General features: G+C 52.6%; 1 protein-coding gene across 4 annotated transcripts in view; it reads left to right on the top strand.

Annotated features, from left to right (window-relative positions):
* SDK1 (sidekick cell adhesion molecule 1) overlaps positions 1-18574 on the top strand; it is an 876890-nt gene extending 858316 nt beyond the window's left edge. For 3 of the 4 annotated variants that reach the window (XM_057314981.1, XM_057314983.1, XM_057314982.1), the window contains 3 exons: positions 1658-1778; positions 2261-2390; positions 14784-16894. In XM_057314981.1, the coding sequence (XP_057170964.1) occupies positions 1658-1778; positions 2261-2390; positions 14784-15035 (503 nt within the window). In that variant the 3' untranslated portion in view covers positions 15036-16894. Of the gene's footprint in view, positions 1-1657; positions 1779-2260; positions 2391-14783 lie in introns of all 4 variants that reach the window. The other variant, XM_048224631.2, reaches the window with a different exon arrangement.
* The last annotated feature ends 978 nt before the right edge of the window (positions 18575-19552 follow it).

The following is a 19552-nucleotide window of genomic DNA, read 5'->3' as shown; positions in this document are numbered from 1 at the left end:
CGGCCACAGGACAGGTCCCATGGCTGCAGCTTTCCCCACCAGCTCGTCCATCTGTCTTTGTTTCTTGGGAAGGCGGATCCCTGATGGGGTTCCCCCACAGACAAGTGTGAGCCCCTGGGGGCGAGACGTGGGGCTGAATGGCTGCCCTGGCCCCCAGCCCCCAGCACCATCCCTCACCGCACCTGAAGGGTTAACAGAGCCAGGCGCCTCGCCATTTACTTTCCTAACGTTAAGCAATTCATCCCTCCAAGAAAGGATTTATTTTTTTCTGTATAAATTCACTTCTAACAAGTGTTCGTAAATCAGATTTTATTCCTATGGGACTTACTATGTATGAATGGCATGTCATTTTACTGAGTTAATGCTATTACAGAATCCTGTGTCTGGTGCATGGAAAATCTCCCCGCTTTTCACTCTCCTTCTGCATCTGGAAAACAGGCCTGAAAAGACAGATCTGACCTGCAGCTTCTGATACTCAGCCTCACCCTGGAGTATTAATTTAACACCATAATTGAAGCCTAGGGGAAAAAAAAAAAAAAAAACACCCTACTTGTCTGCTAGAATGTCTGTCTGCCTTGCTGCCAGGAGCCGTGCAGAACCCAGGCCTTCTCGATACGGCCCACCCCTCTCCCGCTCGCTCCCCTCACACCACCGTCCTCGTGGGACTTCCTTTCTGAGAAAGGTTTTCACCTCTCACCCTCTCATCAGCCAGATCCCACCGGCCAGCGGCTCCATCCTCCCTCCATCTGCCGGCTGGTGTCCTGTCGGCTTCCTCTGCTGTGCGCACCTCGAGCATCCGGGCCCGTCCAAGGGCACTGGGGCCGTGGCAGAGAGGGCACCGTGGGGTTTTAAGGAACCAGGAGCAGGCTCCTGTTCTGGAGGCTGGGACAGTGGGAGACAAACAGGGGAGGTCCCGGCCTCCAGCTGGGAAGATGGAAGGCAGACAGTAAGGAACAAGCCAATATGTCAAAAACGCACCACGGGGGAGGCTCTGCGAGCCTGTGGGAGCGGAGGAGGAGGAGGGCCAGAAGACTCTCTCTGATCCCAGCCAGGGACAGCCCTGAGGACGCAAAGCCATCAGAAACCCTTCAGCCCCTTTAGTTTCTCACAACTGCACGGTTATTCATTTGATCTGATATATTTTAGAATATGTTTTCACATGTGTTTATAAATTTATGGTTTTTAAGTGGCGTTCAGTATATTGACAGATACGTGCAGTCATCACCACAGCCAATTCTAGAACATTTTCACCCCCCCAAAGACGCCCTGTCCCCTCCATGTTCCCCCCGTAAATCTACTTTCTCCTTACTATTGTTACATGGTCGTCAGTTTTTTATTTTGAAATGTATTCAACGTTTAATTTCCCCGCTTTTTAAAGAAGGTTATGCATTCTGAAGACTCTTTCATAAAATCCTGTAAGAATACCGGTACTTTGGTGTCGGGCAAAATAAACAAGGAAATGCACCAGCGTCGTCCTTAATACGCAGCTTCCGCCCCAGCGCGCCTCTGACGCCCCGCGAGCTCAAGCGACCCGGCTCCGGGCTCCGCTTCGGCGGGAACTCGGTGAACTCCCGCAGGCTGGCCGGCTGGGGCTCCGCATCGCTGCTCCGGGCCCTTTCCTAGAACAGCTGACCCCATTCTCCTGTTCCGGCTGCAGGTAAGAGCATCTCCAACATGGAGGAGTCTGTGACCCTGGACAACGGAGGGTTCGCTGCCTTGGAGCTCAACAGCCGTCACCTCAACGTCAAGAATACTTTCTCGAAGAAGAACGGGACCAGGTAGGGACGCGGCAGCCCTAACTCCCCTCCCCCGCAGTGTGCCACATCTCCCCAAAGATCTGAACCAGCCAGGGTCGGGCGCCGGCCACAGCCAGCCCGCCGTGCCGGCGGGCACCCACCACACCCCAATAGGGCAGCGTTGAGCCTGGGAGGGCAGGAATGGCAGGGAGGGGGCATCCTACATCCCTCTCCGGAGCTATAAAAAGAAGGCATATCTCATGCGGGGCGGGGGGCGTGAGCTCGGGAGACCCCGTCCACCTCCCCCACTGGCCCTCTGTGGGCTGGCGGCGCACGTGGGATTAGCGAATTCCTGCTCCACGTGCCATCACGCAAAGCTGTGGCGGACAGACCGCCAGCCTGGATGTCCTCTCACCAACATGACAGTAGCCACAGGGTGGATCAGGAGGCCCCCAGGGGAGGTGTCCGCGGCCCAGAGCTGCCCTGAGCCTGAGTTTGTCCCTTGCGGCCCGTCCCTGTCCTAGGTCCCCGCCCCGGCCCAGCCCTGGCGGGCTGCACTACTCGGACGAGGACATCTGCAACAAGTACAACGGAGCTGTGCTGACCGAGAGCGCCAACCTCAAGGAGAAGTCGGTGGACGCTTCGGAATCCGAGGTCAGTGGCTACAGCCGCCATCCCCTGCCCATGTGACGAGCCCTCTGCCTTCCTGAGGCACTGCCTCTCTGGTCCCGTCTGTCTCCAAGCCGCTCCAAGCAGCAGGGCCAGTGGGAAGTGACTCCCTTTTGTAAATGAGGAAAGTCCATGCTTAAGCTCCTTCAGGCCTGGAGGTCACGGGTACTGGGCCAGCTCTCAGATCAATAGCTCGCCCAAAGTGGGTTCTGATCCTGAAGCCAGCTCACTTTCCGTTTGGCTTCCAGAAATAAACCGTGTTTTCTGGTGGTGACCGTAGAACCTGACCTCTAGACCCCAGCTGGAGGGGTGGATGGCCTGAGGCTGCAAAACCCACCAAACCCAGGACCCCGGCCCCGGCAGCCCCTTCCCCTCCCACCTGCCCTGCTTCCTTGTGCTGAAGGGGGACTTAGCCACTGCCATTCTGGGACCGTTAGAGGGTCTGAAAAGGTCTGATTTGTCCCCATCGTCACTGATGGACCAGGGAGATATTGCCCCTGAGGGGGTGCCCCCCTCCCGGAACCCATGGGCCTGCATATGTGAGGTCTCCTGAGCGTCTGAGTGTTCACGCGCGGAGCTGAGCCCTCCTGGGGGCAAGGCGTCCGTCAGGGAGCAGGCAGGGGAGGACCTCATCCGAGGGCAGCCATGGGAGGCTTCTGCAGGGGCTTAGCACCCCCACACCCCGGCCGCTAGGAGGTGCCTTTCCCCACAAGGGTGCTGCCTCAGTACCTTGCATTTACGAGCAAAACCAGCTAGAGCAGCAGTTAGAGAGGTGGCTCTCCATCGTCCCAAACTCTTTTGTTGCACGTATGCCAAGTCTTGAGAGAGAAGAAAATCACCAAGCCATTTGCTGGACACGCAGGCCTGCCCCACCTCTTGGCATTCATACGCTAAATCAATATTTAATCTAAAATAAGTCTCACCTTCATTTGGACCTGAATTCAGGCCTTATTAAGCCCTGGGGCTCAATAAAATGGCTTCTTTTAAACTGTGCTTTGTAGATGAAGTCCAAGTGAGACGGGGCAGCAGGTGGGTGTCCTGTGACACTGCGTCCGCTCCGCTCCGAGCTTTCTGTTTACAAAGGACCCCGGGCGCCCTGTCTGTACTGTAGCCTTGGGCGTGGGGAAAACAGCAAGCAGCACCGCAGATGTTCAGAAAGGTACATTTGTCTGAAATCAAGGGGCTGTCAAGTGAAATGCTGCAAAAATGACTTGCCTTTTTGTAATAAGGAAATAACAGCTTTTCTGGAGCTGTTCCTAGCTGCTTGCCCCAAAAGCCGCAACTTGGGAATGAGTAGGACGGCCTTCCTGCAGACACCGTCTGTGCCGCCGTTAGAGATGCGTTCTCAGGGCCCCTGCCCGGGGTCTGTCCGTCATTCCAGGGCCTGCGGCTGTTCAGGGCTCGCAGGCCCCCCAGACGGGGCTCACATCCCTCACACATGAGCCCTGCAGGTCGAGCTCGTGAGGGTCCAGCGGAGGGTAAGCACTAACTGAGCACCTACTATGGACCAGACACACTCATCTCATGCCAGCCCCTGAAGTAGAGCGATTTTCCCCCTCGGCCAGCCAACAAGACTGAGTGTGAGGTCATGCAGGGCTTGGCTGCGCCCCGGTCTCCGCCGTCTCCTCCAGTTCATACTCTGGGTCAGCAGCCTGAGTGCGATACATGAATTCTGAACCCTCTGTTAGTGAAAGCATTCTCAAAATGGGTTGACGGACCGCATTCAGTCTGTTTCTCTTCTCACACATGTGGGGTGTTTTGAGATGCAAATTCAGCTGGTTTTTATGGAGGATTATTAAATGAGCTCGGCATATGCACGCATGCATACACACGCACATACATGGATTTCTACATACAAACACACACAGGCACAGAGGGTGGAGGAGGGAGGGAGGGTGGGAGGGAGGGAGGGAGGTGATGGGGGTAGGGAGGGCAGAGGGAGGAGGACAGGTGTCAGAGAGAGGGGTGTGGAATTCACACTAAATCCTGCAAGGAGGTTGTCATGATCCTCGTATATAGAGGACGAAGCCAAAGCTTACACAAGGTTTTATGTCTTCCCTGGACATGTGCTGGTGGGGGGCAGTGTGGGGGTGTGGTGCTTGAGAGGCAGATCTGAGCACCGGGTTTCCAGTTCCATCCCTCCAGGCAGACCTACTGCACAGAATCGAGTTGTCCTAGCTCTAGCACTATGGCTAAGCACAAGCCCTGTACTGGGAGGAAGGGGCTTCTTGTATAATTCCCACGGGTGCCTCTCGTGGTTCCTAATGCTTTTTGGGTCAGGGGCTCTATCAGACACCTGATGAGAGGTGTAGACGTTCTCTCTAAGTATGTGCAGAATTTCACCTAGGATCTGGGGGACCAGACCCCCAGAAAGCTCTGACAGTCACCTCCAGCTGAGAATTCCTGTGCATGGGTTCTGTCTGCCCCCTGGGTCCTTGGGTAGATACAGTGAGGCCCGTCTTTTCTTCCAGAATTCTTCGCTTTATAATCTTGCTGGGTCCTGTCTTTGAACCTTATGCATTTGGGAGATTTGTAGGCACTAAATATTCACAGGATCCCAAAAGAGGGACCTGGGGACGTTCATCATCTCAGAAGTGCCAGCTCAGATGGGAGAGTTTGCTTTGAACCACGTTTATTAAACAGCTTGATTGGGATGTAAGTCACATACCACACAGTTCACCCATTTGGAACATGGGTTATTTAGGAGTGTTTTTAATTTCCTCATATTTGTGAATTTCCCAAATGTCATTCTGTTATTGATTTTTTAAAAATTTTCTTCCATTGTGGCCCGGGAACATGCTTCGTATATTTTCAATCCTTTTAAATGTATTGAGTCTTGTTTTATGGTCTGTGCCGGAAGAATATTCCATATACACTTGAAAACAGCGTGTCATTTTGCAGTTGCGTGGAGCACTCCATACGTGTCTGTGGGGTCTGGCGGATTTATAGTGCTGTGGAAGTCACCTAGGTTTTTGATCTTCTGCCATCCACTAATGTATTGAAGTCTCCAACTAGTATTGTCGAATTATCTATTTCTCACTCCAATTCTGTCAGTTTAATTTTGTGTATTTTGGGGCTCTATCTTCAGGTAGATATATGTTTATAATAGTTATATCTCCTAGATAGACTGACCCTTTCATTAATACGGTATGTCCCTCTTTGTCTCTGGTAACAATTTTGTCTTCAAGATTGTTTTGTCTGATATTACTCAACCACTCCAGTTTTCTTTTGGTTACTGTTGACATGGTGTATCATTTCCATTCTTTTACTTTCAACTTGTTTGTGTCGTTGAATCTAAAATGTATCTCTTATAGATAGCATGTAGCTGGGTGCATATCAGTTTTGTTCTGCCAATCTCTGTCTTTTACTAGATTGTTTAATCCATTCACATTTAATGTAATTACTGCTAAGGTAGAATTTACATCTTTTATATGTCTCATATCTTTATTTCTCTTTTTTTCCCACTTGCTTTCTTCTTTTTTAAGTGAAAATTTTCTAGTGTACCATTTTAATTTGCTTGTTTTTGCTTTTACTCTATTTTTTTCAGTTTTTTTTGTTGTTGTTGTTAGTGGTTGCTCCCGTATCAAGATTTACTTAAGATTTATGCTAGGGGTGCCTGGGTGGCTCAGTTGGTTAAGCGTCCAACTCTTGATTTCAGCTTAGGTCATGATCTCAGGGTCCTGGGATGGACCCCCACATCAGGCTCCATGCTTAGCGCACTCTCTCTCACACACACAAATAAGTAAATATGTCTTAAAAAAAAAGATTTATCCTAAATCAGTGACATATAGAAACTTATTCCTATATAGCTCTATGGCCTCCTCCCCTTTCTGTGCTATTATACATATTATGTCTGTATATCCATACTGTTACAAACTCAGGAATACATTTTTATAGTTACTACTTTACAGAACTATATGTCTATTAAGGAAGTCGAGAAAGGAAACGAGAGCAAGTATATTTCTGGAGTCTACCATGTTAGCCTGTTTATGTACTTTTTCTGATCCTCTTCATTTCTTCCTGTGGATTCAAGTCCATCATTGGGCACCATTTCTTCACCTAGCTGCTTCCTCTGTGCTATTATTGTTAAATATGTTACATTTTTATACATTAAAGGCCCAACAATACAATCATACACATATTGTTTTATGCAATTGCTTTTTAACTCCAATAAGAAAAGCACAGAGAAGAAATAAGCCATCATGCTGTCTTTTATAATGACCCATGTGTGATCACCTTTGTTGCTACCATCTGTCTTTTCGTGTGAATTTGAATTTCTGTCTGTGTCACTTGCTTTCAACCTGACAGTCTTCCTTCAGGATCTCTTGTAAGGCAGGCTGGTCAGCAATGAATTTTCCTGTTTCTGTTTATCTCATTATGTCTTTATTTCACCTTCATTTTTGAAAGTAGTTCTGCTGAACGGATTCTTAGTTGGCAGTTCTTATTCAGCACTTTGACTACATTGCCCCATTGCCTTCTGTCCCCCCAGCTTTTTCTGATTAGAAGCCAACTCTTAATATTATGTGAGTTCCCTTGTCCATGATTTCAAGAGTTTCTGTCTTTGTGATTTTGACTGTGAGGTGTCTGGGTGTGAACTTTGTTCCATTAATCTTACTGGGCGTTTATGGAGCTTTTGGGGTGTGTGGATGCTTTTGGTCAAATCTGGAAAGTTTTAAGTCATTTCTTCCCCTGTTTTTTTCTGCCTCTTTCTTTCTCCTCTCATCCCAGTCCTGTCATGACTGTCTCACGTACCAGTGCTCTGTACATTTATCAGATTCTCTCTTCTTTTGTTGTTGTTCTTTCTTGTAGGTGTTCATTCTTTTTTCTCTGTGTTTCAGATCGCATAACCTCTGTCGATATCTCCCCATGCCCTGATTCTTTCCTCTGCCAGACCCAGTGTATGTGGGGCCCCTCTGGTGAATTGTTCATTTTGGCTATTGTATTTTTCAACACCAAAACTTCTCATTTGGTTCTTTTTAAATAATTTCTATCTCTATTGATATTCTCTGCTTGGTGCAATATTGTCATCTGACTTTCATTCTTTAAACACAGCTTCCTTTTGTTCTGTGAATATATTATAACAGCTGCTTTCAGAGCTTTTGTCTGCCGTCATTCGGGCCTCCTCAGAGGCAGCCTGCTTTTTGCCCCATGTAGGGCACACACTGTCCTGTTTTGTTTTGTTTAATAGGTCATTTTAGCTAATATATTGTACCAACTCAAAATACTGACATCCCCCACCCCAAGGATTGTTCTTGCTGTTTGCTTATTTGCTTATTTCTTATTTAGTGACTTGGCTGGACTAGTTCAGTGGAAATCTGGTTCCTGCACAGTGTGGACTCTCTGATGCCGTTCCTGAGAGGTGCAGCCTTGGGGATGGATTCGGGCCCCCTGAATACAAGGGATGACGATGGTCCCAGCCAGCCTGTCTTTGTCTCTGTTTCTCACTCCCGTTAAGATTCTGGGTGGTCTGTCACTGTTGGTATCACACCCAGCTCTTAACCTCCAGCACTCCTGGCTGTATTATTTTTCACGATGCCCCGGGCTAGACATTACTCCAAAGCTTGATCCAATTAAAGTGCAGCCCTTTTGCAGGGGCAAGATGTTGTCGCTCTGAATTTTGCTCTGATCCCAAGAGGGCTCTCCTGAGCTGTCTCTCTTTCCCTGGTTCTCTCTGTTCAACTTCTGGCTGGTTTATTGCTTCACCTGTTACAATCACAGAACTACCAGCTTCCTCTTAATTTCTCACCTAAAGGACTCTGGACTCCATTGTTTTCAGCAATGCCCTTAGGCATGCTCTGTTCCCAACAAAGCCATTCCCCTTAGGGGAGCTCCAGAGCTCTCTGTCCTAATGGACTGTCTCTCCCGCCCTGTGCAGGACTTCTGTGTCGCAGCACCAAAGCTGGGGGTGGGGACAGTGGCTCTTCTCTCATAGTGACACACCAGCTGTGCAAGTAGGGCACTGGGTGGAGATGGTAGTCCCTGGGCTTCCGAGCTTGCCCCTCCCAGTGTCAAACATCTTCCCTACAAGCTAGCCGAGGCAGGAACGATGGGGCCTCAGAATTCTCACCCCGCCACAAGTGGTGTAGATCACCCAGCCTACAGGTGAAGACAGGGTGAGGAAGGGAACCCAGTTCTTTGGCCATACCCCCCTGGGATAGAGCTTCCGTCACGCTGAGCTGGGGGTCAGGGGTGGGGGGTTGATGCAGGTCACAGTTCAAGTGCCTCCGACTCTTGCTGCTCTTAGTGAAATTTAGATTTTTCTGGAATAAATCTTTCTCCATTTGCTATATGTCCTTGCCACTATTTCCAGAGACTTTAAACGCCTATTTATAAAGTAACTTTCCCCAGTTAAATCATTGTCCCACCAGAAGAGAACCTGCTAGCTCTTCACCAGCCATTCTGGAAACATTCTTTCCATTCGTAACTGGTGGTTCTGAATCATATTCACAGGGGAGAAGCATGGGCTTCCTAAATCTGGCAGTGATGACTTCTGGCCTGGTCCCTGAACGCCAAATTCACAGAAACAGAGTCAACATATGGAACTGTAGACAGAGCCTCAGAGAGGTGTCCCAAGTGTCCCAGGGAGACTGACCCAGGAGTGGGCAGCAACGCAATACACCAGGGGCACCTATCTCAAGTGGGACTTGGATTTAGATTTCAGATTTTAAGCCTCCCTACCAAAGGCAGCTTCTAGGTTTGAATAGACTGCACGCTGAGATGTGAGGGGTGAAGAGTAAGGCACATTCTGGGCCCTGGGTTTGATGCCCTCCCCTCCTGCCCACCCTTCTCTGCAGAGCCCCAGGAAGTTAGGAGGCAGAAACCCTGCCAGGTCTTGGCTGGAAGAGCTCTTCTGCGAAGCTAATGTTTCACTAAGGAACTAGTGATGCTGTCCCTTTCTCCCCAGGGTATTTTTTTTTTTTAAACCAGTTTCAGGAATATTGCTGAAAGGAAATTCTGCGAATGGGTTCCCAGGAGCCCCAGAACCTGCCTGATCGGAGCCACTCTGAGTCGGGCCGTTGGTGTCTCCCGACACACACAGTGGCTCTCTATCTTTCTCCAGTTCAGAATAAGAGGGTCAGTCACTGGGTTTTCACACAACTGCTTGTGAACTCTATCACAAGGACCACTATTATTATAATATAGGACCACTATTCAAATCGCACGATGTAAACTGTTTTCAAAATCCAAATCAACAGTTTTCAAAATCTCTCCTCCTCCCACCACCTTAGACCAACCCCCTCCTACCTAATTAATTCCCTAATAATATTTGACTCTTTCATCTTGCTAATATAATACCGGAAGTGTGGAGATGACCTCTATTAGCTGCTTGCCGGGCGTCTGTGTCCCTTTAGAAACTGCCACCACGTCCGATCACCTGCTGTCCTTCTCTGGTTTCCTGGGAAACCAACACACATCGCTACTTCATATCACACAGGAAACTTAAAAAAAAAAAAAAAAGGACCCTGCAGCATTGCCTTTTTGTCAATAATTCTAACTCACTAAAATACATCCCTATTAAAAAATAATAATGTCATATAAACAATAAACGGAGCAGGCAGCAGGAGGAAGGACGGCATTTTAATTCAGTGCTCTCTTGCGGAGATAATGCCGAGGGCTGAGCAGGAACCAGGAGGCCGGGCCTACGTGTCACGTGACCCTCCCCTCTTAGGCTCCAGTCTGTCCTATCTTTCTGCAGGGTGGTCTTCTCCTCTCACAGGGGCTGTTGGCTGCGTCTCTGGGCCCTGTCCACTCAGGGCACACAGCTGGCCACCCAGCTTTGCCACATAAAGAACTCTGCTCTTCCAGATGCAGTGCAAAGAGTCCCAGGGAGGACTCTGATGGGCTCAGCTGAAGTCACGTGTGTGCCCATTAGCCAATCACCGTTTAATGAGGGATAGGCCATTCAACCTGTGGACAAGGACAGGCAGAGAAGGATCACTTCGTGAAGTCTGTTCGGGAAAGTCAAAGCCCAGACATGCACATTAGGACATCACTGTGAGCCAGACGACCACCCGAATGTCTCCTGCTGGGGCCTCTTCTCAGCACCCACATCTGTCACAGACCCCTCTCTCCATAACGTAGGACTCTGAGGTCTGTGGTTGAGAAAACACTAAATGATGTAGCTTCTGAGCCGTCTCCAGCAAGACAGTATTGTTCCTCAGGTAAACAGGCGTACAGGCATGGGGCACGGGACGCATCCATCCTCTAAGCCAGGCTGGATGTGCCCTTGGAAAGGCTGCCTCCTGCAAGGACGTGGGAGTCCCTTCTAGGCCAGACTCCCCCTCCTCCCCCGGCTGCCACCTGGCAACCGTGAGCCCAGCTTCTCCATGACCCAACAGCTGCAGGAGGTGGGGTGGGCAGGGGTCGCAAGATGGGGGAGAAGTGAGTGCTAGACAGGTCTGCCGAAGTGGACTCCTGCATGTGGCCATTCCCCCCGAGGCAGAGAGCTGACACTTTACACAGCTGTGCTGGAAGGTATCCGGACATGTTTCTAAAGAGGCTTTATTTCTACCACCTGTTTTTTTTTATATAAAAATTTTTTATTATGTTATGTTAGTCACCATACAGTACATCCCTGGTTTTTGATGAAAAATTCCATGATTCATTACTTGCGTATAACACCCAGTGCACCATGCAATACGTGCCCTCCTTACTACCCATCACCGGCCTATCACATTCCCCCATCCCCACCCCCCTCCTCTCTGAAGCCCTCAGTTTGTTTCCCAGAGTCCATAGTGTCTCATGGTTCATTCCTCCTTCTTTTTACCCTCCTTCTTCCCTTTCTTCTCCTACTGATCTTCCTACTTCTTATGTTCCATAAATGAGTGAAACCATATGATACTTGTCTTTCTCTGCTTGACTTATTTTCCTTAGCATTATCTCCTCCAGTCCCATCCATGTTGCTGCAAATGTTATGAAATTATTCTTTTTGATGGCTGAATAATATTCCATTGTATATATGGACCACATCTTCTTAATCCAGTCATCTGTTGAAGGGCATCTCGGCTCCTTCCACACTTTAGCTATTGTGGATAATGCTGCTATGAACATTGGGGTGCATATGGCCCTTCTCTTCACTACGTCTATTTCTACCACCTTTAGCTATGATACCAGCACTGGGTCTGGCCCAGCTCTGTCCCCGGCCAGTATGACCCGGCAAGGGTCGCATGCTTATGTGAGTCTCAGTCCTTTCAGACACAAAGCAAGGCAATTGAATCCAGTTGCTCCTTCTCACATTTTTGCTCACGGGTATCCTTTGTGGTTGGGTCGGATGGTGCATGGGGTGGCCTCCAAGCACAGGAGGGTACAGTGTGAAGAGGGTGAAAATCTTGAATCTTAGATTCAGTCTTCAGATAACCAGAACCCCTGACCCCAGTTTGTGGGACCTGCTGTCATCATCTTGAGTGTTCTATGCCTTTCTCAAGAGGGGCCTGCCCTGACACATCTCCACGTGAGCTCTTTGCTCCTGAGCTTGCAGAACTTAGAGCCGAGATGGGTGTGTGAAGAAGGGACAAACCCAACTCAGGGGCCGATAACATAGATTCCACCTGTTCCTTCTGCTGACCTTTGTCCCTGTTCCTGCCTGTGTGGGTATACACAGAGCTTTGCCTCCTAAGCCCCTCAAGGCCTCTGGAAAACAGAATTACAGGTGCCCCATCTCCTATCTGCACAGCCCGAGGCCAGAGCCATCGAAGAACTCAGCATTTTTCGGGTGTGGGAATACATTGAACATTAGGTCACATCCCCGGCAGGGTCAGGGCAACAATCTCCAATCAAACACATTAGCATTTCTGCAGCACAACTGAACACTTTTCACACTAAATAGTTTCACATCAGTTCAGCGCGGGGTTAGCTGCCAAATTAGCCCAACGCAGGTCAAGCTTGGCCACCAGATGAGTTACAAAACCAGCTTTTGGTTTTCAGAGCACGGTGGGTCTGGGAGTGACCAGGGGGTTGCGAGTCGGGTCAGCCGACACGAAGGAGGGGCTGCAGCGGACAGAGCCGGAGGCTCTGGGCTGCCAGGCTCGGGCGCGGCTCCCACCCCGCCTGGGACAGTGGGCCGCTGGCCTGCTCTCTCAGCCTCTCTCTTCATCCCTAAAATAGGAATTAAATCCGCAGCTCACAGGCCGCTGTGCAGTGTCAGAGGCTGTGCAGGGGGCCACTCTGTATGCAGCAGCATCTGCTAAGAAGCAGCTCCTCTTGTCCCTATTGTCACCATCCCTGTCCGATCGTGGGGGAGCCGGATCCTCCCTGTGTCCCGGGATGTGTCAGGAGGGGACCTTCCACAGACCCGCACCTACGTGAGCTCTGACTCAGTGAAACCCAGAGGAACCAGGGATGCCTCCAGCTGCCGGCAGCTGACTGTGCCGTAGCACAAACAGTTTACATCTCACGTCCTGAGAAGTCCCCACTCTGTGAATTACTGCTACTTTCCTGTAAATATTCCAGCGAGAGCCAGATTTTCAGTCTGTGTCTGGAAAATCCCAGGAGTCTGCAGCTCCTCCCCCACCCCGAAGTCCACAAGGGACTTCTGCCCACTTTGACAGGCTTACAGGACACAGCACCGGCTCCCTGGGTGGAGGACAGCGTTAGCCCCCACATCGAGCTTCCTGCGTGGGGGTGACATGGGCCATGCCATCCCCATCGGATGAGGGAGAGTGGCTCAGAGCACCAAGGGACCGTCTCTGGCTTTCATGAGTCTCTATACAGATGACACATAGAATGGGGGCCAGCAGTCACCTTCCCTGCCCTCACTCCAGCCTGGCCACTGACCAGAATCCTCCCGGAGCTTCTAAGAAATGCACATTCCTGGGCCCTGCCCCAGACCCTCTCCATCAGGACAGCAGAAAATACACCCAGTAATCTGTGCTCTCCCAAAACTTCCCTGGTGATTCCGAGACAGCCTTTGGGGGCCCCCTGACCCCCTCTGGGGAGAGGAAAAGGGTGGAGCTCAGGCACTGGAGCCCGGAGGGGAGGCATGCAGAGTGTCAGGGACAGAGCCCAGCCAGGGCATCTTGGAATGGGAGAGGCTTTACCCAGGCGCAGGCTCCTGTCCCCCCCCCCCCGCCCCCGAATGTGAAAGGCTGGCAGGCACATGTTTCTGGACCCATTTTTGGCATATTTGAGGTGTCCGTGGCCTCTGCTAGGTCCCTGGTGGCACAGGGAGGAACCCACTGTGGTTTCAGGGTGTGTGGCGTGGGTATCTCTCTGTGAGGCCAGGCGGCAGAGCCTGGCCAACCTGTGGACCCCATCCTGGCAGGTGGCAGGGTTCCCAGGGGTGCAGGAAGGTCCCAGGGCCACACAGCATCTCTGGGGCAGGGAAAGGGGGAGCCTCCACTGTCCACTGGGAAAACGGCCTCTGCCCACCTGCTCTGTTAGCAGTGCTTCCAATGGTTTAAAATCAACCCCAAAACCATGAAATAGAGTCTTGCTTCAAGAAAATGAACATAGAAACGACGTGGACTAAGTGTTCTTCATGGAAACTGCAGATTTATTCTATAAAAAGAAAGGGAGAGAAACCCTCTCAGCCTGGCCTTCACGCGTCAACAGGGCGGGCTCTTCTGTACGGCCCGGCGAGGGGTCGGGTCTTTCTCGGGCCTGGGGAGCCTGGGCTGGATGGCTCCGTTAGACCCCACGGCTCACTAGGGCCTCGTTCCTCAGCAACCTCCCCCCAGAGGTCCGCATGCAGGCGACAGCACCTGGCGATCTGAATCCCATGGAGGGTCCCCGTCCTCTCCTCTAGGTGTACTCAGGGCCAGCTCCCTGTGGTCTGGGGCAGCCTACACCGTAGGCTCGGGCTAGCCGAGGACAATGGGCCTTTCATACTCCCCCTACCGTGCAGGACTTCTGTCCTGTAGGACATGGAGCACCCCCTTGAGGTTCTGTAGACCCGTCCTGGGGCCGAAGTGCAGTGTAGACCCCTCCTGGGACAGGCTCAGACACACAGTGGTTCAGGAGCAGCTGGGACAGGGCATTGTCCCCGTGTGAACGCAGTAGAGATGCTGAGCTCAGCTAGGTATCTGGGGGGGGTCAGAAGGGGGAGGTGTGGGCGCACCTTGTGTGGAGGGTGGGAGTGGGGGGAGGAAGGGAAAGAGGGTGGGAACTGACACAAACCTTTCCACTTTGGGTGGCCAATGCTGGTCCTACCTACCTGCCTCAGCCCTGCTGCCTGTGGCCGCCTCCCCCAGAGGCACCCTTCCCCTGTGACTACGCTCCCCCTGTGGCCACTGGGCCCTCCGTGGCTGGCCCCCCACGCTCCCCTGTGGCTGTCCTCCCCCTCCCTCCAGGCCACCCCAGCCCCTCCCCCATACCCCCCCCCCAGGGCTGCCCTCTCCCTCCAGGTCCCATGTGCCCGCTTACACCTCGCTGTCCCCCCAGGGCACCGACTCCGAGTCCGAGGATGCGCCCCCCCAGCACTCCTTCGTCAACCACTACATGAGTGACCCCACCTACTACAACTCATGGAAGCGTCGGGCCCCGGGCGGGCGCGCCCCACACAGGTACGAGGCGGTGGCAGGCGGCGAGGCGGGGCCGCATCTGCACACTGTGGTCACCACGCAGAGCGCCGTGTTCGCGCCAGGGGGCCCCGGCGCCCGGACTCCGCTCACCGGCTTCTCCTCCTTCGTGTGACGGCCCCCGCGGGGCCTTGGCGACCTCCCAGCCTCCTTTTGTTAAGACAATCAACTCCAATAACTGAGCTCAAGCTTTTGTTTAAAGAGAATTCTGATAAGTGATGATTTTACCTACTTGTGGACACTAGATTTCAATTAGGAAGGTTTTTTTAACGGCTTTTTGTAACATCGCTGCAGGAAGCGGGTTTCTTTGTGTTCTTTTCTTTTTACGAGAAGGTGTATTTCAGTGGTGCAATGGCGGGAAGGCCTCAGACCCCCCCACCCCCAGCCCTGGGTTTCTCCATCCCGAGGCCCAACTGGGGAGGCTGCGGGGAAGGAAGAGCAGGGGTCCAGGAAGCTGTCCGCCCGCGTCCAGGCCGCTCTTCCTCTTCTCTACCTCCCGTGCCTCCGGAGAACCAGCTGCGCTCCAGGCTCTCCATCGGCGACACCGCCCGGCTGGGCTCTCACCGGCCCCTGGGGCCCGCAGGGCGAAGTCTGCCCCGGGCTCGGCGCTTTTCCACCCGATGCATCCACCTCTGAACTATTCTCCCTCCGCAGTTTCTAGGCAAGGAATCAGCTTCCGGGTTCCAGGCAAGGGGGCAGAGATTTCGAGGTGGGGTCCTCTGACCCGGTGACGACTCCGTTGGTTGCACCCTGTGTCATTCCAGTGGTGAAATATCGGGGCTTTTTTCTTCCTTTCTCTCCTTAAACCCGACGGTGCAGAGCAGGAAACCACCCCCAGGGCTGGAAGCCGCCAGGCCGGCCCTCACTTAGCAAGCTAGCTCCTTCCTGAGAACACAGCCCACGGCCAGCCCCGCGAACCCGAGAGAACCAGACGGCGCTTGCAGAATTGCTTGTTGTGTAAGACGTGTGCACTGTTAACCAGAGTATTTTTTAAATCTTTTTATCTTTTTTTAAACTATGTCACATGAAATGAATGAGTCTCTGCTGTCTCCAGGTGCCTTTTTATTAATTGTTTAGCTTTGTACATGAGAAAGACGGAAAGCGTCAGTGTCTCCAAATAAAGCAGAACAGCTCTGAGCAAACGAGGCCCCGAATTGCCTGCTCCCTGCCAGGCCTCCTGCGCAGGTGGGCGCCGGCCTGCCTCTGAGCGCGGCCCCCTGGTCTCCTTGCTCCGCCCGCTGCCCACTGCCTTGACCACCAGGGCTGCTGCTGTCCCCTCCCCCAACCCCAGCCCAGCTTCTAGCCTTAACGGGTTTTCCGGAAATTTTTTTTTTCCCTTTGCTATTGTTTTGTTTTAGTTTTTTAGCTACATGAAAAGAGCATGAACGACGTTGAAAATTCGAGAGTCCAAACCATAGCTGTGGCCCCAGCCATCACATTATTCCTGCAAGAGGGGCCTGATGTGGCTGAGCAGCAGGTGGCCAACCCTCCAGGCCAGAGCCTAGGTCCAGGCGTACACGGCATGCGGCTGGTGCCAGTGGGAGCCGCCCAGAGCTCGGGGAGGGCCCGGTGTCCCCGACTCGCCAGGAGTGTGGCCATGACACTGCCCAGCCATTCTGTTGACACCCCAAAGGCCCCGGGGGAGCGAGGCAGGTGCTGTCCTCCCAGGTGACCTGCCGGTGCCCTGAGGGCGGGGGAGCCTGTCTCCCAGCCACGTGGAGAGTGTGTGGTGTCTACTCAGCTGTCTTCCTTCTGTAGCTCCACGGGGCCCTCTGCTTTCAGAGACGCTGCCCATGGCCCCAGGAGACCGAGAAGTTTTGTGTTGGGTGAAAAGCCCCTATTTAGTTTTTTCAAAACTAGAGGATATTAAAGGTTCCTTTCTCCCTCTCTCAGTCCCCTCCTTTTCCTTCCCCCCCTTCCTTCTCTTCTTCCTGCCTTTTTCTGAGCGGAGGCGGAAATATTCTAAACCAAAAATCCTAGACGCTCTTCCCAAAGCCACTTGTGCGTGAGAATCACCCCCCACCCCCGCCACAGTTCCCTGGACACAGGAGTCACCTCGGGGCCGGAGACCCCCTTCTTGCTCTCCGCCCGGCAACGGCCAGCAAAGGGGGCAGGAAACCGCGAGGCTGCAAGCGGAACTTCTTGGAAGACAGGCACCCCGCGGAGACCTCAGACAGACCCTGCCTTCTGTGAGCTTCGTCTCTAAGCCATATGGACTTTGCTTTAAATAATGGGGGAAAGTGTTAGAACGTGTTGGAATGGGGACGATTTGGTTTGAGGTATGTTCTTTGCTTTGGAGGTTTCTGCTGCGACATGACACTTTTTTTCAGGTTCATTCTCTTTCCCGTGCTTTCTCTACCTTCCCTGAGCTTGCTTTGTGTGGAACTGAGGCTACACTGGCTGTGGACGGACTGTTAGCACCCGCGCTCTAGCCCGTCCCCCAGGAGAGAGGGCACCAAAGGAAGAGAGGGCGTTGGCAGCCCGGTTTCTGCCTCCCCCAGCAGCATGCGCCTGGACAAGCGTCACTTCCTGGCCTCTCACCTTTAAGGAGAAAAAAATATATATCTCACACGAACAAGCAACATTTCTTTAACCAAGGCAAGACAAAACATCCGCTTCTTGTCTTCTGTAGTGACGTCCTCCGGGTGCTTCTGCCGTAGCTGAGCCCTCCCACGCACGCCGTCGGGTGGGTCATTGGAGATTGCACTGACAGGTGAGGGTGAACCAGTGAAGCGGCCAGGAGGGGCCGGGCTCTCTGTCGGAGCTGCAGGGCTGGGCTTGCACGGGGCTGCCCCTCTCCGCCGGGCAGCAGAGCACAGCTTTCCAGACAGGTGAGCAGCGGGGTGGCTGCAGGCGGTCCCCGCACCTGGCGGGCGTGAAGCACGTCAGCATGGTTCGTGTACCCCCTCCTGGATAAGTCGGCCCACACCGAACCCCTCCTCCCCTCGCCTCCCCCTCCGCTGCTCTCACTGCCATGCTTTTAAGGAGTACTCGATGAGATGTCGTAGCAGAGGACGGTGTGACTAGGGCAACATGGGGACCCATGCGCCCGCGAGCGAGGGACGAGGCCCTCGGCCAGGGAAAACGTCCACACCACCAGGAGGAAGGGTCGCGCGTGCTCTGTAAACTTTTGATGCTGGGCTTGCACTTGATCACGACTGGACTGAAGCATGGTGTTTGCGTAACGGATCGTAGCATGGTTTCTAGTTTTTACAAATTCTTGGCACACGGTGTAGTTACTCTCCCAATGAGCAACCCATCCGAGTATCCAAATCTGGATGTCCTTGATGCAGCATCCCTGTAGCATGGATCCGGTCGGGAAGGCAGAAACACTGTGGCCATCCGTGAGCGGAGCTAGTCAGCGGAGGCACGCCTCATCTCCCCTCCGTCGCCTTCTGGGTTATCGAGAGTCTAGGTCGTCCTGAAGTTTTCCCGACAACTTTTTCTGCAATTGTGCAGAAAACCAGATCTCATTATAAAGAAAGAAAGAAAGAAAGAAAGAAGGAAGGAAGGAAGGAAGGAAGGAAGGAAAGAAAGAAAGAAAGAAAAGAAAGAAAGAGAAAGAAAGAAGAAAGAAGAAAAAAAAACTTGTAGTAGGAAGACAGAGAGGTGCTGTGGGTACGATTTTTAATAAAAACATAATTTTTTTCCTTATGCGCTTGTGGTTTTCTTCAACTATTGATGAAATGACTCGTGAATTCTAGGGCTGTAAAGACGAACTCCAGTGCGGTCCTGAACCACATTGGCAGCTGTCCCAGACCCCACTCCTGGGGAGATGCAGGTGAACACAGACAGCAGGGCTGAGGTCAGAGGGATTTACCCTGTCCCGGGGAGACGCACACGGGGGGCACCTGGCCATGTAGCCCCACGACCTGGTCGTGCCCCCCAAAGGCTCCACAGACCCGAGGGGAGACTGCTCCCTACCAAACTTAGCCTTAGTTGGCGGGAATGCGGGGCCGGAGCAAGACCTCCCTCCCCAGCCCCCAGGAGAGGCGTGGCCTCCCCGCATCCGCACCTGCGTCGCTGGGTGGCTCTGCATGCACGGTGCCTGCTGTGTTTCAGAATCACTGGGAGTGCGCACAAATCCCAGTGCTGCGGCCACACCCGCACCAACTAAGACAGGCTCTCTGGGGGCTGGGACAGACATCCGCTTCTTTTTTGAAAGCTGCCCAGGTGAGTCCCATGTTCAGGCAAAGCAGGGGAGAGGCAGGGCTGCCGGCCGCAGGAAGCACGGAGATCTGGGTCGCAGGGGCACCGGGGGCTGCATTTCTAATTTTGCCCTTTTACTCCAGAAGCCGGCACTGCCATCAACAAGCCAGAGGTAAGAACGTTTTCGTTTTCCTCTTTTCCCCGCCATCAACCGCCTACGTTCCACCCTCCATAAATATGACATTTTTAAAAAGTACGCATTTCCTACGGTCCCCAGGATTTCAGACATTGCGCCTGGTGAACGGTTACCGAACAGGACCGTTTGCCAGGTGGCCTTCTTCGCCTGTGTCAATCCACGGGACTCCACCAGGCCCTGTGAGGCAGGCACGGGCAGGGCTCCCAGTTTGTAGATGAGGAAACGCCCGGAGAGGTACAGACACCGGCCCCAGGGCAACCCCTGGCAAGGGGCAGATTGGGCTCCAA

This window comes from Ursus arctos, unplaced genomic scaffold (assembly GCF_023065955.2).
Source record: "Ursus arctos isolate Adak ecotype North America unplaced genomic scaffold, UrsArc2.0 scaffold_2, whole genome shotgun sequence".
NCBI classification, from domain to species: domain Eukaryota; kingdom Metazoa; phylum Chordata; class Mammalia; order Carnivora; family Ursidae; genus Ursus; species Ursus arctos.
This window is presented reverse-complemented; position numbering and strand designations above follow the sequence as displayed.